Source organism: Oncorhynchus keta, chromosome 7, assembly GCF_023373465.1.
Source record: "Oncorhynchus keta strain PuntledgeMale-10-30-2019 chromosome 7, Oket_V2, whole genome shotgun sequence".
Lineage (NCBI taxonomy): Eukaryota > Metazoa > Chordata > Actinopteri > Salmoniformes > Salmonidae > Oncorhynchus > Oncorhynchus keta.
Genome location: NC_068427.1, coordinates 11,659,832 through 11,684,585, shown reverse-complemented (window position 1 = coordinate 11,684,585; position 24,754 = coordinate 11,659,832). Strand labels below are relative to the sequence as shown.

The window sequence follows — 24,754 nt, the reverse complement described above, 5'->3', positions numbered from 1 at the left end:
GATGCTGCTCCCACCGTAGGCGCCAGGTGACACCTGTACTGCCACTGGGGTGACAACAGCCAGGGGAGGCCTGGCACTTTGATCTCAGAAGCCTTGTGAGGACAGGCCATAACCACAACAGCTGCTGTGGGAGCCAGGGACCAGGCCTAGACGGCTTGACATGTCCCCTACAACATGAACTCCTGACCTGATTAGAGAAGAGAGACGGTGGCTCCATTAGTAGCTCACATGGAGCATGGCCGATTATCCACTGGACTAATAACAGAATAAGGGGCCATTGACACACAGGGGAACAAACATATCCTGCTCAGAGATGGACACACTGAGTACCCTATAACCGTCTCAAACAACATCTGCATCCAAAATGGCACTGGACAATGGCATCGGAGGAGACGGCTGCTGTCTCCTAACCAATTGTGCTATTGTGTGTGTTTTTTTGCGCTATTTGTAACTTATTCTGTACATAATGTTTCTGACACTGTCTCTTATGACCGAAAAGAGCTTCTAGATATCAGGACAGCGATTACTCACCGCGTACTGGAAGAAGATTCTTTCTTTAACGAGTCGGACGCAATGGATTTACTTCAGACACCCGACAAGGCCCTCATCCCCGTCATTCGCAGGAGAAAGAGACTGAGATATTGAGGGCATAGGTCGGGGTGCCTTGTAAGAATCTGACGGCGATTGGGTAATCTGCCTTTACCTTCAGTCCTATGAGCCAATGTACAATCGTTGGATAACAAAATAGACAAACTACGATCACGTATATACTAACAATGGACATTAAAAACTGTAATATCTTATGTTTCACCGAGTCGTGGCTGAATGACGACATGAACAACATACAGCTGGTGGGTTTTATGCTGCATCGGCAAGATAGAACAGCCGCCTTCGGTAAGACATTTACATTACATTTAAGTCATTTAGCAGACGCTCTTATCCAGAGCGACTTACAAATTGGTGCATTCACCGTATGACATCCAGTGGAACAGCCACTTTACAATAGTGCATCTAAATCTTTTAAGGGGGGTGAGAAGGATTACTTTATCCTATCCTAGGTATTCCTTAAAGAGGTGGGGTTTCAGGTGTCTCCGGAAGATGGTGATTGACTCCGCTGTCCTGGCGTCGTGAGGGAGTGTGTTCCACCATTGGGGAGCCAGAGGCGAACAGTTTTGACTGGGCTGAGCGGGAACTGTACTTCCTCAGTGGTAGGGAGGCGAGCAAGCCAGAGGTGGATGAACGCAGCGCCCCTTGTTTGGGTGTAGGGCCTGATCAGAGCCTGAGGTACTGAGGTGCCGTTCCCCTCACAGCTCCGTAGGCAAGCACCATGGTCTTGTAGCGGATGCAAGCTTCAACTGGAAGCTAGTGGAGAGAGCGGAGGAGCGGGGTGACGTGAGAGAACTTGGGAAGGTTGAACACCAGAGGCTGCAGCGTTCTGGGTGAGTTGTAGGGGTTTAATGGCACAGGCAGGGAGCCCAGCCAACAGCGAGTTGCAGTAATCCAGACGGGAGATGACAAATGCCTGGATTAGGACCTCGCTTCCTGTGTGAGGCAGGGTCGTCTCTGCGGATGTTGTAGAGCATGAACCTACAGGAACGGGCCACCGCCTTGATGTTAGTTGAGAACGACAGGGTGTTGTCCAGGATCACGCCAAGGTTCTTAGCGCTCTGGGAGGAGGACACAATGGAGTTGTCAACCGTGATGGCGAGATCATGGAACGGGCAATCCTTCCCCGGGAGGAAGAACAGCTCCGTCTTGCCGAGGTTCAGCTTGAGGTGGTGATCCGTCATCCACACTGATATGTCTGCCAGACATGCAGAGATGCGATTCGCCACCTGGTCATCAGAAGGGGGAAAGGAGAAGATTAATTGTGTGTCGTCTGCATAGCAATGATAGGAGAGACCATGTGAGGTTATGACAGAGCCAAGTGACTTGGTGTATAGCGAGAATAGGAGAGGGCCTAGAACAGAGCCCTGGGGGACACCAGTGGTGAGAGCGCGTGGTGAGGAGACAGATTCTCGCCACGCCACCTGGTAGGAGCGACCTGTCAGGTAGGACGCAACAAGCGTGGGCCGCGCCGGAGATGCCCAACTCGGAGAGGGTGGAGAGGAGGATCTGATGGTTCACAGTATCGAAGGCAGCCGATAGGTCTAGAAGGATGAGAGCAGAGGAGAGAGAGTTAGCTTTAGCAGTGCGGAGCGCCTCCGTGATACAGAGAAGAGCAGTCTCAGTTGAATGACTAGTCTTGAAACCTGACTGATTTGGATCAAGAAGGTCATTCTGAGAGAGATAGCGGGAGAGCTGGCCAAGGACGGCACGTTCAAGAGTTTTGGAGAGAAAAGAAAGAAGGGATACTGGTCTGTAGTTGTTGACATCGGAGGGATCGAGTGTAGGTTTTTTTCAGAAGGGGTGCAACTCTCGCTCTCTTGAAGACGGAAGGGACGTAGCCAGCGGTCAGGGATGAGTTGATGAGCGAGGTGAGGTAAGGGAGAAGGTCTCCGGAAATGGTCTGGAGAAGAGAGGAGGGGATAGGGTCGAGCGGGCAGGTTGTTGGGCGGCCGGCCGTCACAAGACGCGAGATTTCATCTGGAGAGAGAGGGGAGAAAGAGGTCAGAGCACAGGGTAGGGCAGTGTGAGCAGAACCAGCGGTGTCGTTTGACTTAGCAAACGAGGATCGGATGTCAGTCGACCTTCTTTTCAAAATGGTTGACGAAGTCATCTGCAGAGAGGGAGGAGGGGGAGGATTCAGGAGGGAGGAGAAGGTGGCAAAGAGCTTCCTAGGGTTAGAGGCAGATGCTTGGAATTTAGAGTGGTAGAAAGTGGCTTTAGCAGCAGAGACAGAGGAGGAAAATGTAGAGAGGAGGGAGCGAAAGGATGCCAGGTCCGCAGGAGGCAGTTTTCCTCCATTTCCGCTCGGCTGCCCGGAGCCCTGTTCTGTGAGCTCGCAATGAGTCGTCGAGCCACGGAGCGGGAGGGGAGGACCGAGCCGGCCTGGAAGATAGGGGACATAGAGAGTCAAAGGATGCAGAAAGGGAGGAGAGGAGGGTTGAGGAGGCAGAATCAGGAGATAGGTTGGAGAAGGTTTGAGCAGAGGGAAGAGATGATAGGATGGAAGAGGAGAGAGTAGCGGGGGAGAGAGAGCGAAGGTTGGGACGGCGCGATACCATCCGAGTAGGGGCAGTGTGGGAAGTGTTGGATGAGAGCGAGAGGGAAAAGGATACAAGGTAGTGGTCGGAGACTTGGAGGGGAGTTGCAATGAGGTTAGTGGAAGAACAGCATCTAGTAAAGATGAGGTCGAGCGTATTGCCTGCCTTGTGAGTAGGGGGGGATGGTGAGAGGGTGAGGTCAAAAGAGGAAAGGAGTGGAAAGAAGGAGGCAGAGAGGAATGAGTCAAAGGTAGACGTGGGGAGGTTAAAGTCGCCCAGAACTGTGAGAGGTGAGCCGTCCTCAGGAAAGGAGCTTATCAAGACATCAAGCTCATTGATGAACTCTCCGAGGGGACCTGGAGGGCGATAAATGATAAGGATGTTAAGCTTGAAAGGGCTGGTAACTGTGACAGCATGAAATTCAAAGGAGGCGATAGACAGATGGGTAAGGGGAGAAAGAGAGAATGACCACTTGGGAGAGATGAGGATCCCGGTGCCACCACCCCGCTGACCAGAAGCTCTCGGGGTGTGCGAGAACACGTGGGCGGACGAAGAGAGAGCAGTTTTAGCAGTGTTATCTGTGGTGATCCATGTTTCCGTCAGTGCCAAGAAGTCGAGGGACTGGAGGGAGGCATAGGCTGAGATGAACTCTGCCTTGTTGGCTGCAGATCGGCAGTTCCAGAGGCTACCGGAGACCTGGAACTCCACGTGGGTCGTGCGCGCTGGGACCACCAGATTAGGTGGCCGCAGCCACGCGGTGTGGAGCGTTTGTATGGTCTGTGCAGAGAGGAGATAACAGGGATAGACAGACACATAGTTGACAGGCTACAGAAGAGGCTACGCTAATGCAAGGAGATTGAATGACAAGTGGACTACACGTCTCGAATGTTCAGAAAGTTAAGCTTACGTAGCAAGAATCTTATTGACTAAAATGATTAAAATGATACAGTACTGCTGAAGTAGGCTAGCTGGCAGTGGCTGCGTTGTTGACTTTGTAGGCTAGCTGGCAGTGGCTGCGTTGTTGACACTACACTAATCAAGTCGTTCCGTTTAGTGTAATAGTTTCTACAGTGCTGCTATTCGGGGCTAGCTGGCTAGCTAGCAGTGTTGATTACGTTACGTTGCATTAAAATAACGACAATAGCTGGCTAGCTAACCTAGAAAATCGCTCTAGACTACACAATTATCTTTGATACACAGACGGCTATGTAGCTAGCTATGTAGCTAGCTACAATCAAACAAATCAAACCGTTGTGCTGTAATGAAATGAAATGAAAATGTGATACTACCTGTGGAGCGAAGCGGAATGCGACCGGGTTGTTGAGTGCGGAAGTTCTATTCAGTAGACGTTGGCTAGCTGTTGGCTAGCTAGCAGTGTCTCCTACGTTAAGGATGACAAATAGCTGGCTAGCTAACCTCGGTAAATTAAGATAATCACTCTAAGACTACACGCTCTAAACTACACAATTATCTTGGATACGAAGACAGCAAAGACAACTATGTAGCTAGCTAACACTACACTAATCAAGTCGTTCAGTTGAGTGTAATAGTTTCTACAGTGCTGCTATTCGGTAGACGGTGGACGTTTGCTAGCTGGCTAGCTGCTGGGCAGATAGCAGTGTAGACTACGTTAGGACGACGAAATATGAAGTTGCAATAGAAGTACTGACTGTTTCACTTTGTTGTCCTCTTTCTTTTCCTTTTTCTTCTGTCCTTCTTTTGTCCTTATTTTGTCTTCCTTTCTTCTGTTAACTAGATATTTATTGTTGTTATTCTTTGTAAGCTAGCTAGCTTCTTCCAGGAGAGTCCCTAGCAACTGCTTAGAAACAAGTAAACAATTCTGCTAGCAATTCAGCTAGCTAAGATAACTGTACAATTTTATGAAAAATAGTTAATTTTTCAAAAGCCTGTCTTTTTGGTTTGTTCCTTGTTTTGTCTTCTATTGAGTCTTGCAGTTCTCTTGATTTTTTCGATGTACTTCACTCTAAAAAACATTTAAATCTCAACATATACAGGAGCTCATTGTTCAGCAGCTGCTCAATTTAGAACAAGGGGTGGAGGTCTGTGTATATTTGTAAACACCAGCTGTTGCACGAAATCGAATCGTAAGTCTTGAGGTTTTCCACGCCTGAGGTGATGATAAGCTTATCTCATGATAAGCTGTAGACCACACTATTTACAAAGCGAGTTTTGATCTGTATTCTTCGTAGCTGTCTATTTACCACCACAAACCGATGCTGGCACTAAGACCGTACACAATGAGCTGTATACGGCCATAAGGAAACAGGAAAACGCTCATCTAGGAGGCGGCACTCCTAGTGGCCGCAGACTTTAATGCAAATTTCTACCAGCATGTTAAATGTGCAACCAGAGGGAAAACAAAATCAAGACCACCTTTACTCCTCACACATTGATGCGTACAAAGCTCTCCCTCGTCCTCTACTTGGCAAATCTGACCATAATTGTATCCTTCTGATTCCTGTTTACAAGCAAAAACTAAAGCAGGAAGCACCAGTGACTTGGTCAATAAAGAAGTGATCAGATGATGCAGATGCTAAGCTACAGGACTGTTTTAATAGCACAGACTGGATTATGTTCAGGGATTCTTCCGATGGCATTGAGGAGGACACCACATCAGTCACTGGCTTTATCAATAAGTGCATCGATGATGTCATCCCTACAGTGACTGTACGTACATACCTCAACCAGAAGCCATGGATTACAGGCAATATTCGCACTGAGCTAAAGGGTAGAGCTGCCGCTTTCAAGGAGCGAGACTCTAACCCGGAAGCTTATAAGAGATCCCGCTATGCCCTCTGACGAACCATCAAACAGGCAAAGCGTCAACACAGGACTACTATTGAAATGTACGACACCGGCTCCGACGCTCGTCAGATGTGGCAGAGCTTGCAAACTATTACAGACTACAAAGGGAAGCACAGTCAAGAGCTACCCAGAGACTTGAGCCTACCAGACAAGCTAAATTACTTCTATGCTTGCTTCGAGGCAAGAAACGCTGAAGCATGCATGAGAGAATTAGCAGTTCCGGACGACTGTGTGATCACGCTCTCCATAGCGGATGTGAGTAAGACCTTTAAACAGGTCAACATTCAGAAGGCCGCAGGACCAGACAGATTACCAGGACGTGTACTGCAAAGCATGCGCTGACCAACTAGCAAGTGTCTTCACTGACATTTTCAACCTGTCCCTGACTGAGTCTGTAATACCAACATGTTTCAAGCAGACCACCATAATTCCTGTGCCCAAGAACACGAAGGTAACCTGCCTAAATGACTACCAACCCGTAGCACTCACGTCTGTAGCCATGAAGTGCTTTGAAAGGCTGGTCATGGCTCACATCAACACCATTATCCCAGAAACCCTAGACACACTTCAATTTGCATACCGCCCCAACAGATCCACAGATGATGCAATCTCTATTGCACTCAACACTGGCCTTTCCCACCTTGACAAAAGGAACACCTATGTGAGAATGCTATTCATTGACTACAGCTCAGTGTTCAACACCATAGTGCCCTCAAAGCTCATCACTAAGCTATGGTCCCTGGGACTAAACACCTCCCTCCGCAACTGGATCCTGGACTTCCTGAAGGGCCGCCCCCAGTTGGTAAGGGTAGGTAACAACACATCTGCCACGTTGATCCTCAACACGGGGGACCCTCATGGGTGTGTGCTCAGTCCCCTCCTGTACTCCCTTTTCATTCATGACTACATGGCCAGGCACGACTCCAGCACCATCATTAAGTTTGCCGATGACACAACGAGGGTAGGCCTGATCACCTACAACGATAAGACAGCCTATAGGGAGGAGGTCAGAGACCTGGTCGTGTGGTGCCAGGATAACAACCTCTCCCTTAATGTGACCAAGACAAAGGAGATAATTGTGGACTACAGGAAAAGGAGGACCGAGCACACCCCCATTCACATCGACGGGCTGTAGAGGAGCAGGTTGGGAGCTTAAAACACACCAAGAATGCTGTGAAGAGGGCACGACAAAGCCTATTCCCCCTCAGGAGACTGAAAAGATTTCGCATGGGTCCTCAGATTCTCAAAAAGTTCTAGAGCTGCATCATCGAGAGCATCCTGACTGGTTGCATCACTGCCTCATATGGCAACTGCTCGGACTTCGACCGCAAGGTAGTGCGTACGGCCCAGTACATCACTGGGGCCAAGCTTCCTGCCATCCAGGACCTCCACACCAATGTCAGTGGAAGACCCTACAAATTGACAAAGACTCCAGCCACCCTAGTCATAAGTCTGTTGTCTCTGCTACCGCACGGCAAGCGCTACCGGAGCTCCAAGTCTAGGTCCAAATGGCTTCTTATTAACAGCTTCTTACCCCAGGCCATAAGACTCCTGAACAGGTAATCAAATGGCTACCCAGACTATTTGCATTGTCACCCCCCCATCTTTTACACTGCTGCTACTCTCTGTTTATTATCTATGCATAGTCACTTTAACTCTCCCTACATGTTCATATTACCTCAATTACCGCGACTAACCTGTACCCCTGCACATTGACTCTGTACCGGTACCCCCTGTATATAGCCTCGCTAGTGTTATTTTACTGCTGCTCTTTAATTATTACATTTACATGTTTTACTTAACTCTTTTCTTAAAATGACATTGTTGGTTAAGGGCTTGTAAGTAAGCATTTCACTGTTGTATTTGGCGCATGTGACAAATGAATTTAATTCGATTCCCTACACAGAGTAGTACTTTTTACCAGAGCTCTGGGTGCCATTTGAGACACAGACATACAGGGCATGTTGCTTAAAAAAACAAGGTTAAATTACACCGCCAACCATGCTTCCAAGGGAAGAAACATGTCCGAGGGTAATTGGAGAGTAAGTCTTGTCGCTTCCAATTAGCCCATTGGCTTTGGCCAGTAGGAAGAGAACTAAAAACTCCTGTGGATTATACTGATTGGTTGTAATTATCCAGAGGTGACGCTGTGATCGATGACCTTCTCTAATGCTAAGCATTCTGGGTCTTCAACTGCCAATTAGCCATGTTGCTGAGGTTTTACAATACACGCAGTCGTAAAGAGTGCTCACGACAGGTCAAAGCAACTTAGTCCAAGATTTGTGTGACACACATCTGCCTCGAACTGGCCTCTCTTTTCAATGACAACGGAAAAGACTGGCTAGAAGTGACTGAAATGCCAGTGGTTCCATCCCCCATGATCCATTCTGTTATGGGCTGCATGTGGTTCTGATGGGTTAGTTCTGTAATTCGCCCTCTCAGTGCTTAGGAGACTCTAAGAAGAACCGGCTCTTCCTTTTCCTAGGAGAAGTACGAAACAAACACCAACTTGATTGACACATGAGACCAATGCTCCCTCCTTGGGACAGCCACACAGAAGATATGTCAGCCCGCAATGCTCCCTCCTTGGGACAGCCACACAGAAGATATGTCAGCCCGCGCACAGAGAAGCATGAGATTGAACTTCACGGAACTTTCTAGAGTTTTCCTCCTTAGTTAACACCATCAATGTTTCCCTTCACTGTGGGGAATTGGGATCGAATCAACGCAATATTAGCCACTTTCAACGCAACATACCCGAAACAAAACGAACTATGCGAGACTTAGTACGCAAAACGAACTATGCAAGAGATTTTGTTGTAGGCAGAATGCATCGGAGTAGGATTCTATTGCTTTGACACATACATACGACTCAGCCTTACTCTACACAGCATGAGTGATGTGAGTACATTGTTGTCAGATCAAAGCGAGAGCTGCATGTAGCCACATGTGCACATTTGTTCATATCCTTTGCTAGTTAGTGAGTTATTAGCTCAGTTATATATCATTTGTAGTCAGCAATAGGGGAGGGATCCTACAAGAGCACAAAACGTGTACATTTCTAGACATCTTCGAAAAGTCAGTCAGGAAAAGAGCTTTTTATATGTCTTAAAGGGGCAGTGTTGTATTTTGAGACAGGCTTTTAGAAGCTAAGTAGCCAATAGGCAGAGGGCAGCATCATTTGTGTGATTCTCTGTAATAGTGGTATGGGAATAATAATGCATTTTATTTTGTAAAGTGGTTCCTTGCATCAAACAACACAACAACATTTTCAGACATAGAACAGATATTTCCATGTTAAAATGTTACGGGATGCATTTCCTCCATTGTTTTTGATGGTAGCCTACTCTAGTAGGCCTACATTATGGTCAAATAGCCATAGTAGCCACAGTAGCCTACTTGACCACTGTTAAAACTAACTTAAAGCGGGTACAGCCTCAGTGTTCACAGTCAACGCGCGCCCCCGGATGTTGCACAGAATATTCAGTGTTCAACTTCGCGCTCAGCAAACAGGAAATTTGCTCAGTGCGGGATTCTGTCGTGGAGGGAAAACCGCATGAGACTCAAGCCATATCTCCACTTCACTTCCACAATGTATTGCTGCAGAAAGGAGCAAATGGACGCTGCATTTTGCCGGCGCTCCCCGTGTATTGGTAGCCTGAAGGACCCATTACACTGTAACCTGAGCTACGGCGAGAGACAGAGTAGAGCAGGAGCTGAGCTGTATACAAACAGCTGATTCAGCCACCTGGGAGCCAAACATCTTGGCTTGCTTATTTCTGTAATACTCCTCCTTGATCCTAAACAACTTGGATTTATACCCTGTTTGCAGAGCTCCAGCCACGCGGGGAAAACTGCACCGTGTGCACCGGGAAACGAGTGTCCGCTCAAACTGCAGCAACTGAATCTCCAATCTCCCCATCCCAAGGCCCCTGTTCAGGGTATAAAAAAACAACCCATCTGATGTTTTGAAATGGAAAACGGAAAAACGAGCGTTCTCATTGGAAAGTTCAGGCAGTACCCTCCTCCGTTTTTAGAGCGCCATCGCCCATTTCCTGTCTACCCGAACACGACCCAGGGGAGGCTAGCGAGGGACTCCGACCCCCTGCTACGAAAGACAGCGACTAGCGACCAGACTAGCACGCACAGTGGCTTTTCCCTTCATAGTGCACTAATTGTCACCAGGGCCGGTCAGCAGTAGTGCACTATATAGGGAATAGGGTGCATGACGGGACACAGGCAGTGACTCATGCCAATTGACTGGTGAAGGGGAGGACGGGCAGGCAGGCGAGAAGGTGAATAATTGAACAGCTCTACTTTAGGTTGTGTAGTAATGTTCCTGACCCACAAAAACCCTGGAGTGGATCTCCAGTGGATCTGATTTGTGCAAACGTCACTGAATAATGAATGAGTGGAACAACATGGAACTGTGGGAAATGTGACCTTTGTGAATATGCCAGATGGCAAAGCGAGAGAATAGCACACAGAGCTGTGGTGTGGAAAGGCCCGGTCCACAGGGGTTCAGGGTTAAAGAGGCCATTTGAAAGAAACACACCTTTCTCACCCAGAGAGGCAGAGACACACACACACACACACACACACACACACACACACACACACACACACACACACACACACACACACACACACACACACACACACATACACAAGCGCACGTGAGCACAGAGCGAATTCACTATGCATGCACGCAAGCTCATACACACGTGCACGCACACAGACATACTCGGTGTGAATTCACTGTGCACACGCAAGCGCACACACACATAACACACACACTCCTTACCCGTGACCAGCTCCCTCACTTCAGCGTCCACCGTCTTCCTCAGCAGTCTGAGCAATGCGGGGACGCCACCTGCGTTTCTCACGGCGACCTTGTTGTCGTCCGTGGCTTTCCCGTAGACCAGGTTCCTCAGAGCGCCACAGGCGTTCCTCTGGACCTCCAGGGTTTTGTGGTCTAGTAGGTCCACCAAGTGCTTGATGCCCCCTAGACGGCACACCTGCAGATGTGGGGTTATAACAGTGTTACTAAGAATGCCCTGAACACAAAACTCATTGGCTTCCACAGCAAACAAAAACACAAGAGAACAGGGATCAACAACAAGCAGGGGGAATATTCTAAGGTGGATGGATATTATAAGATGACATGATGGTCTCCATTACACAATCTAGGCGTTGCATTTATTGATGTAGCTTAAGCCGGGATGGGGAGAGAATAGCTTTCTTCATACCAGATGAAGGAAATATGGAAAATGTCATGCAAATCTTTAGTGTTCACATAGAATGCCTAAACTCGAGGGTGGATACAAGGTCTGAAACTCGTAGTGCAAGTGCTGCAGTAACTTAAAGAGATGGAGTAAACAATAGCATTCTTATGCATCTTTCGACGTACGAATAGATTTCAACGAGTTGACTTTCTGCACCTTTGGGGTTTCGAAGAAAAGAAAAAAAACGTCTGCTGAGCTGACGGTTAGTTGCCTCTTATCAAAACCTAGAAAAGACTCAATGTGCTTTCCTTGAAATACTTGAAATGGGTGTCTTCGTAATGTATGACTGTGTGACCGAGAGAGAGAGAGAGAGAGAGAGAGAGAGAGAGAGAGAGAGAGAGAGAGAGAGAGAGAGAGAGAGAGTGAGAGAGAGAGAGAGAGAGAGAGAGAGAGAGAGAGAGAGAGAGAGAGAGAGAGAGAGAGAGACAGACACACAAAGAAAGAGATACTGTGTGTTTGTGCGTGTTTGTCTTAATAAAAACAAAAAAGTCATTCTTCATTGTGTGTGCGCTTGCGTGCATGTGTGTGGCTGTGTGCTTTTGGTTTTACTATCCTTGTTGAGACCAATAGTCGAGCCCCGGCCTGCCCCCCCACGCTACTGTCTCGAAGGCGGAGACAGGTGCATCAAAGCTGGGACCGAGAGACTGATAAACGGCTTCTATCTCCCAGCCATCTGACTGATGAAGAGGCACCACCAGCCGGCCTCCACCCGGTACCCTGCCCTAAACCTCAGACACTGTCATTAGCCAGCTACCACACGATACTCAACCCCTCACCTTAGAGGCTGCTGCCTTATGTACATAGTCATGGAACACTGGTCACTTTAATAATGTTTACACACTGTTTTACCCACTTCCTATGAATATACTGTATTCTAGTCATGGCTCATCCTATATGTCTACTGCTGTACACACCCTTTCTATTTACATGCATATACTGTATATGATTATATCCATTTTGCTATGGGGTTTTGTACAGTGTATTCATATACTGGATTCTCGACAAAGCTCATGCTAATATATCTACTACTGTACATTGAACTTTAGTTACACTGTTTATACACTCCACCACATATGTATTCATATACTGGATTCTCGACAAAGCTCATGCTAATATATCTACGGCTGTACTTATCATTCCTAGTATGTCTAGTGCAAATTCATCCGGTGTAGATACATATAGACTGCATTTGGATCACTCGTCGCGGTGCTATTTGGGTTGTTAAAATTGGATTCCTGGAGACATTTCTTAATTTCCTGTTGTTCTTTCTGCTTTTTTATTTGTATTGATTATTTGTGTACCTGTTTGTGTACATTGTTAGGAGCTAGTAACCTACTGTAAGCGTTAGTAACATACTGTAAGCGTTAGTAACATGCTGTAAGCGTTAGTAACATGCTGTAAGCGTTAGTAACATACTGTAAGCGTTAGTAACATACTGTAAGCGTTAGTAACACACGGTAAGCGTTAGTAACCTACTGTAAGCGTTAGTAACATGCTGTAAGCGTTAGTAACATGCTGTAAGCGTTAGTAACACACGGTAAGCGTTAGTAACCTACTGTAAGCGTTAGTAACATGCTGTAAGCGTTAGTAACATACTGTAAGCGTTAGTAACACACGGTAAGCGTTAGTAACATACTGTAAGCGTTAGTAACATACTGTAAGCGTTAGTAACACACGGTAAGCGTTAGTAACCTACTGTAAGCGTTAGTAACATACTGTAAGCGTTAGTAACATGCTGTAAGCGTTAGTAACACACGGTAAGCGTTAGTAACCTACTGTAAGCGTTAGTAACATGCTGTAAGCGTTAGTAACATACTGTAAGCGTTAGTAACACACGGTAAGCGTTAGTAACATACTGTAAGCGTTAGTAACATACTGTAAGCGTTAGTAACCTACTGTAAGCGTTAGTAAACATGCTGTAAGCGTTAGTAACCTACTGTAAGCATTAGTAACATACTGTAAGCGTTAGTAACCTACTGTAAGCATTAGTAACCTACTGTAAGTGTTAGTAACATACTGTAAGCGTTAGTAACATACTGTAAGCGTTAGTAACATGCTGTAAGCGTTAGTAACATACGGTAAGCGTTAGTAACATACTGTAAGCGTTAGTAACATACTGTAAGCGTTAGTAACATACTGTAAGCGTTAGTAACATGCTGTAAGCGTTAGTAACATGCTGTAAGCGTTAGTAACATGCTGTAAGCGTTAGTAACATACTGTAAGCGTTAGTAACATACTGTAAGCGTTAGTAACATACTGTAAGCGTTAGTAACATACGGTAAGCGTTAGTAACATACTGTAAGCGTTAGTAACATACTGTAAGCGTTAGTAACCTGCTGTAAGCGTTAGTAACATGCTGTAAGCGTTAGTAACATACTGTAAGCGTTAGTAACATACTGTAAGCGTTAGTAACATGCTGTAAGCGTTAGTAACATACTGTAAGCGTTAGTAACATACTGTAAGCGTTAGTAACATACTGTAAGCGTTAGTAACATACTGTAAGCGTTAGTAACCTACTGTAAGCGTTAGTAACATGCTGTAAGCGTTAGTAACATACGGTAAGCGTTAGTAACATACTGTAAGCGTTAGTAACATGCTGTAAGCGTTAGTAACATACTGTAAGCGTTAGTAACATACTGTAAGCGTTAGTAACATACGGTAAGCGTTAGTAACATACTGTAAGCGTTAGTAACATACTGTAAGCGTTAGTAACATACTGTAAGCGTTAGTAACATACTGTAAGCGTTAGTAACATACTGTAAGCGTTAGTAACATACTGTAAGCGTTAGTAACCTGCTGTAAGCGTTAGTAACATACTGTAAGCGTTAGTAACATACTGTAAGCGTTAGTAACATACTGTAAGCGTTAGTAACATACTGTAAGTGTTAGTAACATACTGTAAGCGTTAGTAACATACTGTAAGTGTTAGTAACATACTGTAAGCGTTAGTAACATACTGTAAGCGTTAGTAACCTGCTGTAAGCGTTAGTAACATACTGTAAGCTTTAGTAACCTACTGTAAGCGTTAGTAACCTACTGTAAGCGTTAGTAACCTACTGTGAGCATTTCACTGCACCCGCTATAACATCTGCTGAACTGTGTGACCAATAAACTTAGATTAATAGGATTATTTTTTACGTCCTCACAAGGATAGTAAAACAAGAAACATTTTGGACAAGTGTGGACATTTCGCCAGTCCCCATAAGGAAAAAGGCTAATTTAGGCTTAAGGGTTAGATTCAGGGTTACAATTAGGGTTAGTGGTCAAAGTTAGGGTTAGGTTAAAGGTTTAGGGCTATGGGCTATGGGTTAGGGAAAATAAGATTTTGAATGGGAATCAATAGTTTGGTCCCCACAAGGATAGTAAAACAAACATGTTAGAGTGTGTGTGTGTGTGTGTGTGTGTGTGTGTGTGTGTGTGTGTGTGTGTGTGTGTGTGTGTGTGTGTGTGTGTGTGTGTGTGTGTGTGTGTGTGTGTCTCACTATAGATTAAGTGCTGTGATGCCCCTGCTGATTCTGAGATCAGCTTTTTCAGCCGATGACTCCGGCAGCAGTACCAGCACCCTGTTGAGCCGTGAAAATCCAAAGAGAGCTGGAGGGGAATGGAGTGGCCAGCCCAACCCAGCCTAGTCAGTGAGGAGTGAGAGAGAGAGAGAGAGAGAGAGAGAGAGAGAGAGAGAGAGAGAGAGAGAGAGAGAGAGAGAGAGAGAGAGAGAGAGAGAGAGAGAGAGACAGAAGGAGAGAGCCTCTGCAAAAACAGTCCTCTCACTCCCTGGGGGAATCTCAATTGTAGTTCCTTGATCCCTCGCATCTGCCCTGCTTACCTCCTTATAGCGCATCAGAGAAGATCCGATAGAAGCCTTCTTTGTGCTTTGAGATGGAGGCGAGGAGAGAGGACGTGAGGAATCAAGTAAATTCAGGTGAGATTCACACCCGCTGGGATGGGCACCACGTCACAGCGAACTGCAATCTGGGTACTGATGAAGGATGTGTGGAGCAGGGGAGAACGGGAGCAGTGCGTACGTACCTCAGCCTTGACTCTATTATCTCCGAAGCACAGGTGCTGCAGGTATGCGGCGGCGTTGGCCTGCACCGAGGGGAACTGGTGCTGCAGCATATGAATCACCTCAGGCAGCTCAGGGTCACGCCACGCAAACTCCCTGGAACACAGACACAGAAAGAGAGATATCAGACACACAGACAGACAGGGAGACGTAGGGACAGGGAGACAGAGGGAAAGAGAGTCGGGGATAGAAAGGCAGGGAGAAAGAGAGACAGAGGGATAGGGGACAGAGAGACAGGTGGACAGACACACACACAAACACGACATATCACTATGATGACATCACGCAACAACTATTCCCCCTTACCACAGGGCTGGGACTCTGAAATAAGGAAATGACATCGACGGCTATTTACACTCCAGGATTATTGCTTTTCTCCCAATATGAAAGGAAGATACTTCACTGGGGGAGTTTCATTTGGAAGACTCTAAAAGGTATTGCCTTGTGGACAATCATGAGCTTCTCCCGGTTAATAGAGCTTCATTCATTTCATCTGCAAGGCCCATATCAATGACGTCTCCTAGAATTGTCTACTGGAACTCTTCTACTGGAATCCACGAACCTTAGGACAAGAGGAAAGCATAGGCGACAAAGTCTGCTTCTATTTCAGCGAGTGTGTTTCACGCTGGCCTTCTGACAAACGCGGAGGTAGCGAAAGAAGTGGAAGTGAGACAGTAGCAACGAGAGGTACACCGCGTCCTCATCGTGACAGACGTGGCTGTAATGCTCCCTGCATCCGTGTGTGTCACATGAAGCAAGACACTACTCCAATCAAATCAAATTATATTATAATCTAAACGACCCTGGGGGGGGGGGGGCAGTACCAACACCACGGCTACATTTCCCCTGGTACCGAGTTGAGGCCCAGTTGATGCAGGAACATGTTTCTCTCAGGCGCTTTTAGCCCCGCCGCGGAATATGTCCCAGATGGCGCCCTATTCCCTTTATAGTGCACCAGTCGTGACAAAAGTAGTGCAGTATACAGGGAATAGGATGTCGTTTGGGACGCACGTCGATCTGACCTCAGTCCGCAGTGCAAAGCAGACTTTGCTACCTCTCTCGGCTAGAGCAACACACAGGGGTGTGAACAGCGCTCCCAACGTGCAAGGTGAGGGGTTTGGCGCTCGGGGGTCAAAAAAACATGGTGCACATGCCTCCGTAGCAAGAGCAGACGCAGCAGTCCACTGAATCTGAGGGTCCATTGTAGAGTGGTCCGTGTAGCCGTGTAGCTTAACGGCTAAGGCTCTGGATGTCTGCCCAGCGGGGCTTTCTGTTTGACTAGTAAGAGGACACTAATGTTGACCCAGCACTATATAGAAGCCCAGTAAGCACTGTTAGTGCCAGTGGGTCATATTCAGTCTGTACCAAACGGGAGCAAACGGGCCGAAACGGGGACGGATCTACCAGGATTCATCCAATGAGAAACCACGGTGTGCCACGGTGTGCAGTCATGAATACGACCCTAGTGCCTATTGAGCCGCTTACCTTGGGTCCTTCTGGATGCTGTCTATGGAGGGCGAGCGGGTGGTCCCGTCGTCCATGACGACCGGCTGCCGGGCGTAGTTGCCCTCAGAGGGCCGGTACTGGGCAGAGCGGTAGGGCTCGGCGTACGAGGCTGTGGAGTTCAGAGCGTAGTTGCTTCTTTGGTACATCATGGCATTGCGCTGGCTGGAGGTCCTCTGGAGGGTCCCCACGCCTGGAAAGACAAAGGAAAACAATTCAGATTGATTTGAACAGGGGGACAGAGAGACACTCACCAGCTTCCAGACCTATACTACACTAGACCTGCCTGAGTTAGCGAAGATTAGCAGTGTTGTTCAAACTACTTCACCTAGAGGATGTGTCCCAAATCGTACCCTAATTCCTTTATAGTGCACTACCGTTGACCACGGCCCAAAGGGCTCTGGTTAAAAGTAATGCAATATATAGGGAATAGGGTGCCATTTGAGACACACACAGAGACGGGTTGACCACAGGAGGTTGGTGGCACCTGAATTGGGGAGGACGGGTCTCGTGGTACTGGCTGGAGCAGAATGGGTGGAATGGTATCAACAACATCAATTTGACGCCATTCCATTCGCTCCGTTCCAGCCATTATTATGATCCGTCCTCCCCTCAGCAGCCTCCACTGGTGTTGACATGAGTATTTGGTATTTTATTAGCATCCCCATTAGCTACAGCCAAAGCTACACTTCCTGGGGTCCACACAAAACACAAAACATCACATAATGCACAACATTAATAGTCAATTACAGCTGAAGGACAGAACTATATAAAATGACATAATACATAACATGAATAGACAGGTACAGAACTACATACTGTACATTTAAAATAAGAAAACACACTTTCATATTCTTATGCCTTAGCAATCCATACAACATGTACTCATAATGACAGCTACACTGCAGTCATCCATTTTGTTACATTTACTTACTGTTCAAATTGTAGGTCCTAATTCTAATCTCTCAGAACCAGTTGTTCTGTAAACACTAGGAAGAATTTCACAACATTAAGAGCCACCTGTGTCCTTGGTTCTCCCATTTGACGTCAAGACTATTAATAATAATAATGTGATTCGTAGATGTTACGGAATGCAAGTGCAACGAAAACAACAATGGAAATGCAACAATTCCTCCAGCTATAAGGCTTCAACCAAAGTGTTCACCCTGGCAACCGTGCTATTCCGTTCAGAAATTAGCTCCAGAGGGAGTTTTCTCTCCAACTAGCGGCTTCAATTTAATCTCTTACCTCAGCAACCGTGTTGGAGTTTCCTCCCGATAAAGTTTCAATTTAATCCTTCACTTTAGCTACATACGAGGACATTTCAGAGATCCATCACTCCGCTCGGTTCAATAAATTGAACAGTCATCATTATCATCAGATGGGCTTCACTTATGTCCGTCTTCTCGTCTAGGTATTTTTATTTAACCTCTATTTTGACAGGGAGTCAATGCTGAGATCCAGGTCTCTTTTCCAGGAGAAGCCCTGTACAGCACCACAATCCACTTCAAAATACAATAAACTACACATCAAAATTGACGTTATTATACGCAACAATACATGAAAAGTTCAACACAATCATAAGAAACAGACACATTCTTCAGTAAAAAAGGTTTTCTGAAAACAGTCTGAAATGCCCTAGAGGCACCAATTCCTCCAATTTTAAAGGGTATTGTAAGATAATTCCACACGTACGGTGCAAGGAAATGAAAGTCTGATTTACCTAACACTCTAGACACCAAAGGAGTCTCCAGAGCTAACCAACCCTGTGAACGGGCTTGATAACTTGTCATTTTCAATCTTAACAGTGATGTTCGGTAAGATGGGAGTGTTTGGTGTGATCTACGTGACTTCAAAGAGGTCCAGCCAACATTTTGGTAAAGAATACAGTGAAGAGTAATCAAACTGGGTCCTGGAATAAAATGAAGGGCACTATGAAGATCCAAGAGTTTAAGAGAAGAGGCCGCTGCAATAGTGTCACCATAATCAAGAACAAGTAGAAAAGTTGACCGCAAAATCTGATTCCTAGAGAGACAAGGTTTGCCTCAGTAACAAAAAGCCCACTTTAAATCTTATGTTTCTTAACAAGCTCAGTCGTATTCTCTTTATAAAGGGTAAATTCTTCGTCAACCCAAATAGCAAGGTATTTGTATACGGGGACTCGTTTGATTACAGAACCATCCCATAAGTGATCCATCTGAGACAATCTTACGAGAACTTGAAGCATGTGTTTTAGAATCAGTAAAAACCTTGTCACAGCCAGGTCAGCAGTCGGGCAATTGTGTACGTGGTAATATTATCCACATATAGAAGAAATTCTAATGTTTTACCAGATTGACCAATATAGTGTAATGTGTTACAGTCTACCACCCATAAAGGGTTAGCTAAGGTATAGTGTAATGTGTTACAGTCTACCACCCATAAAGGGTTAGCTAAGGTATAGTGTAATGTGTCACAGTCTACCACCCATAAAGGGTTAGCTAAGGTATAGTGTAATGTGTTACAGTCTACCACCCATAAAGGGTTAGCTAAGGTATAGTGTAATGTGTCACAGTCTACCACCCATAAAGGGTTAGCTAAGGTATAGTGTAATGTGTCACAGTCTACCACCCATAAAGGGTTAGCTAAGGTATAGTGTAATGTGTTACAGTCTACCACCCGTAAAGGGTTAGCTAAGGTATAGTGTAATGTGTTACAGTCTACCACCCATAAAGGGTTAGCTAAGGTATAGTGTAATGTGTCACAGTCTACCACCCATAAAGGGTTAGCTAAGGTATAGTGTAATGTGTTACAGTCTACCACCCATAAAGGGTTAGCTAAGGTATAGTGTAATGTGTCACAGTCTACCACCCATAAAGGGTTAGCTAAGGTATAGTGTAATGTGTCACAGTCTACCACCCATAAAGGGTTAGCTAAGGTATAGTGTAATGTGTTACAGTCTATCACCTGTAAAGGGTTAGCTAAGGTATAGTGTAATGTGTTACAGTCTACCACCCATAAAGGGTTAGCTAAGGTATAGTGTAATGTGTCACAGTCTATCACCTGTAAAGGGTTAGCTAAGGTATAGTGTAATGTGTTACAGTCTACCACCCATAAAGGGTTAGCTAAGGTATAGTGTAATGTGTTACAGTCTACCACCCATAAAGGGTTAGCTAAGGTATAGTGTAATGTGTTACAGTCTACCACCCGTAAAGGGTTAGCTAAGGTATAGTGTAATGTGTCACAGTCTACCACCCATAAAGGGTTAGCTAAGGTATAGTGTAATGTGTTACAGTCTACCACCCGTAAAGGGTTAGCTAAGGTATAGTGTAATGTGTTACAGTCTACCACCCATAAAGGGTTAGCTAAGGTATAGTGTAATGTGTCACAGTCTACCACCCATAAAGGGTTAGCTAAGGTATAGTGTAATGTGTTACAGTCTACCACCCGTAAAGGGTTAGCTAAGGTATAGTGTAATGTGTCACAGTCTACCACCCATAAAGGGTTAGCTAAGGTATAGTGTAATGTGTTACAGTCTACCACCCGTAAAGGGTTAGCTAAGGTATAGTGTAATGTGTTACAGTCTACCACCCGTAAAGGGTTAGCTAAGGTATAGTGTAATGTGTTACAGTCTACCACCCGTAAAGGGTTAGCTAAGGTATAGTGTAATGTGTTACAGTCTACCACCCGTAAAGGGTTAGCTAAAGTATAGTGTAATGTGTTACAGTCTACCACCCATAAAGGGTTAGCTAAGGTATAGTGTAATGTGTCACAGTCTATCACCTGTAAAGGGTTAGCTAAGGTATAGTGTAATGTGTTACAGTCTACCACCCATAAAGGGTTAGCTAAGGTATAGTGTAATGTGTCACAGTCTATCACCTGTAAAGGGTTAGCTAAGGTATAGTGTAATGTGTTACAGTCTATCACCCGTAAAGGGTTAGCTAAGGTATAGTGTAATGTGTTACAGTCTATCACCTGTAAAGGGTTAGCTAAGGTATAGTGTAATGTGTTACAGTCTATCACCTGTAAAGGGTTAGCTAAGGTATAGTGTAATGTGTTACAGTCTATCACCTGTAAAGGGTTAGCTAAGGTATAGTGTAATGTGTTACAGTCTATCACCCATAAAGGGTTAGCTAAGGTATAGTGTAATGTGTTACAGTCTACCACCCGTAAAGGGTTAGCTAAGGTATAGTGTAATGTGTTACAGTCTACCACCCGTAAAGGGTTAGCTAAGGTATAGTGTAATGTGTTACAGTCTACCACCTGTAAAGGGTTAGCTAAGGTATAGTGTAATGTGTTACAGTCTACCATAAAGGGTTAGCTAAAGTATAGTGTAATGTGTTACAGTCTATCACCCGTAAAGGGTTAGCTAAGGTATAGTGTAATGTGTTACAGTCTATCACCTGTAAAGGGTTAGCTAAGGTATAGTGTAATGTGTTACAGTCTATCACCTGTAAAGGGTTAGCTAAGGTATAGTGTAATGTGTTACAGTCTATCACCTGTAAAGGGTTAGCTAAGGTATAGTGTAATGTGTTACAGTCTATCACCTGTAAAGGGTTAGCTAAGGTATAGTGTAATGTGTTACAGTCTATCACCCATAAAGGGTTAGCTAAGGTATAGTGTAATGTGTTACAGTCTATCACCTGTAAAGGGTTAGCTAAGGTATAGTGTAATGTGTCACAGTCTACCACCCATAAAGGGTTAGCTAAGGTATAGTGTAATGTGTTACAGTCTATCACCCGTAAAGGGTTAGCTAAGATATAGTGCGTGTCCTTTGGACTTGTTCATAAAATGAATAAATTCCCCTTGATATGGAGTTTCCTCCAGTTCTCTTATGGAGTTTCCTCCGGTTCTCAGAATCTTGTTTTGCATTTCTATTGTCATTCCCCGCACCACACACACACACACACACACACACACACACACACACACACACACACCCAGCAGCGTCCACCAGTCAAACACAAAATAAGAATACACTCTCAATAAAACTTTGCTCTACTGAATAACAGTAAGTACTCAGTACTGGTACCCCGTGTATATAGCCAAGTTATCCTTACTCATTGTGTATTTATTGTTACTTTTATTATTACGTGTTTTACTTTGCTATTATTTCTCCATTTTCTTCCTCTCTGCATTGTTGGGAAGTAAGCATCTCACTGTTAGTTCACGCGTGTTGTTTACAAAGCACGTGACAAATAAAATGTGATTTCATTTGAGACTATCACATCACATTACGGAGGAGTACCTCCTTACTCTACCGAGGCCGTTGCTTACCATCACTTCCTCTCAGCTGGCCCTGATATCCTGATGCCAAAGGCACATCTTATCTTTCACTTTCACCCAAATACCAGATGTGCTACAGAGGGACATGCTACCGCTATTTAGGTCGGAGATGTTGTGATGTGCTGCATTATTCGTTTTTAAAAACATTTTTTTATTTAAAAGCTACTTTTGCTGCCTGCTTGAGTGATTTGAAATGGCAGGGAGTTCTATGCTATCATGGCCCTATATATATGTTCTATAGCCACATCTTCCATAACCAGATCCAGCTTAGGTCTACAGCTTAAGGAATGATTTGTACGAAATACTATGCTCTTAGACTTAGATATATTCAGGACTAGTTTATTGCTCTCCACCCATTCTGAAACGAACTGCAACTCGTTGGCATAGGGTGTGGCAGAGGGAGTAAAGCCGCAACACGTACGTTTTTCCGCTAACAGATTATGGTCAATCATTTCAAAAGGCTGCACCGAAATCTATCAGTACAGCTCCCACCATCTTCTTATTAAACAATGTATTACAGCAGTCATTCGTGTCAGTGTAGAACACCCTTCTCTATAGGAATGCTAAAAGTCTGTTTGTTCATAGATAAAGAACATTGTGTCTGATCCAACACAATTCTTTCCAAAATTTTGCCAAGAGCTGGCAGTAGTCTTATTGGTCTGCTGATAGAACCAGAAAAGGGTGCTTTATAATTCTTGGGTAGCGGGATGACATTAGACCTGGAGGGAAGTGGAGGGAAAACATTTTTCTCATCTTGAAGATGTGGGAAATAGGCAACATATTCCGCTACCATCCTCAGCAGCTTCCCATCTAAGTTGTCAATACCGGGCGGTTTCTCATTATTGAGGGCCAGACACAATGTTTTAACCTCTTCCCCGCTAACTTTATGAAATATTAATTGCCATTGCTTTTCTTGGCATTTTATGCATGAATATGATGGCCAACAGTTTGTTGTTGGCATTTCATGCCTGAGTTTGCCAATGAAGTAAGTAGCTTTCGAAATAATTGGTCACATCAAAGAGTTTTGTGATGAACGAGTCATCTGATTCGATAAAAGACCGTGTTGAATGTGTCTTTCTGCCCATAATTTCATTTCAATTTCTCCAAAGCCCCCCCCCCATCATATTTTATATCATTTATCTTAGTTTCTTCTTCTTTATGTTGAGTTTAGCCACATCATTTCTCAATTTGCAGTAAGTCAGATGTGCAGACAGACTCATTATCCACTCCTTTTGCTTCCTTCTCATTCAACCATACAGTTTTGCAGCTCCTCATCAATCCATGGAGCCTTAACAGTTCTAACAGTCACTTTCATAACAGGTGCATGTTTATCAATAGCTGGAAGGAGCAATTCCATAAATGCTTGAAGTGCAGCGTCTGGATTCTCCTCATTACACACATCAGACCAATCCATCTTCTTTATATCTTCAGCATAGGAACCACGACCAAACTTTTCGTATGATCTCTTTACATATTATTTTAGGCCCTGCCTTTGGAACTTTGGCTTTTCTGGATAAAGCTATTATATTGCGGTTACTACATCCAACGGGTGTGGATACATCTTCAGAACAAAGTTCTGCAGAATGAGTACAAATATAATCAATACACATGGGTGATATAGTACCTGGACTGTTTGTGAACACCCTGGCAGCTTGATCAATAACCTGAACTAGAAGTTGGTTACAGTGAGCTTCTTCTTTTTAAGCGGACAACTCAATAGGAAGCAGTCTATATTCCGGTCACTCAGAAAAGAGACCTGTCTGTTAACATCACATACACTATCAAGCGTTTCACACATATTATCCAAATACTGACTGTTCGCATTTGGCAGGCCGATAGCAGCACCCCAAAAGAATACGCTTTAGATGTGTCTGGTGAACCTGCAACCACAACACTTCGACAACCTTTGGCGTGAGATCTCCTCTGAGGTTCACAGGAATGTGTCTCTAAAAACATACAGGGACACCATATGCATTCCTGTCTCTTCTATAGATGTTATATCCCTGTATTGCTACTGCTGTGTTGTCAAAGGAAGGATCAAAGTGAGTCTCAGTGATGGCTAATATATGAATGTTATCTGAGGTAAGCAAGTCATTGATTTCATGAACCTTATTTCTTAGGCTGCCTAAATTAATATGGGCTCTTTTTAGCCATTTCCTGGGTAGCTTATTAGAGATAAGCATCATGTAGGAAACCACAAACAAAGCAAGCCTCAATACGGGTGCGGGGCTTAGACTATGAACCCCTCTGCTTGGTTCTCTCACCCCTTTCAGGCTTTTGGGTGGGAGGGTGGACAACGAGCCTGTCGTAGCAGATGTAAGCAACGTCCCCACGCTCTCTGTCAGCTTTAATGGCTGGTATCAGTTCTCTTCGCCTCTGGCGCACAGTTTCAGCGTTGTCGTCGTTGAGGAAGATGCCGGTTCCTCTCAAGTTCTTGGCACTGTCCATAACAGCCACCTTTGTACCTGATGAACTTTGTCGCTATCGACCTGGGTTTGTCACCTGGACAGGTTTTTCAATCCTGTGGGCGCACTCCACCTCAATCTTCTTATGATCTATCGGCAGCTCTTCAATCATTTTCCTCACTTTCACCTCAGACTCCGTCCAGGTCTCGTTTGGAGACCCTGGGATTCCATCCACAACAATGCTATTTTGCCTTGATTGTC

The 24,754-nt window shown here is 45.1% G+C and overlaps 1 protein-coding gene and 1 long non-coding RNA gene across 8 annotated transcripts in view; both read right to left on the bottom strand.

Annotated features, from left to right (window-relative positions):
- LOC118385797 (plakophilin-4-like) overlaps positions 1-24,754 on the bottom strand; it is a 121,747-nt gene that overhangs the window by 19,800 nt on the left and 77,193 nt on the right. For all 7 annotated transcript variants that reach the window (XM_052521968.1, XM_052521969.1, XM_052521972.1 and 4 more), the window contains 3 exons: positions 16,806-17,016; positions 15,284-15,416; positions 10,777-10,990 (listed from right to left, as the gene is read on the bottom strand). In XM_052521968.1, the coding sequence (XP_052377928.1) occupies positions 10,777-10,990; positions 15,284-15,416; positions 16,806-17,016 (558 nt within the window). The remainder of the gene's footprint in view (positions 1-10,776; positions 10,991-15,283; positions 15,417-16,805; positions 17,017-24,754) is intronic.
- Positions 11,900-14,059, bottom strand: LOC127931059 (uncharacterized). The gene is made up of 3 exons (XR_008139670.1): positions 13,030-14,059; positions 12,810-12,949; positions 11,900-12,729 (listed from the first exon to the last, which is right to left on the bottom strand). It is a non-coding gene; the product is annotated as an uncharacterized LOC127931059 (long non-coding RNA).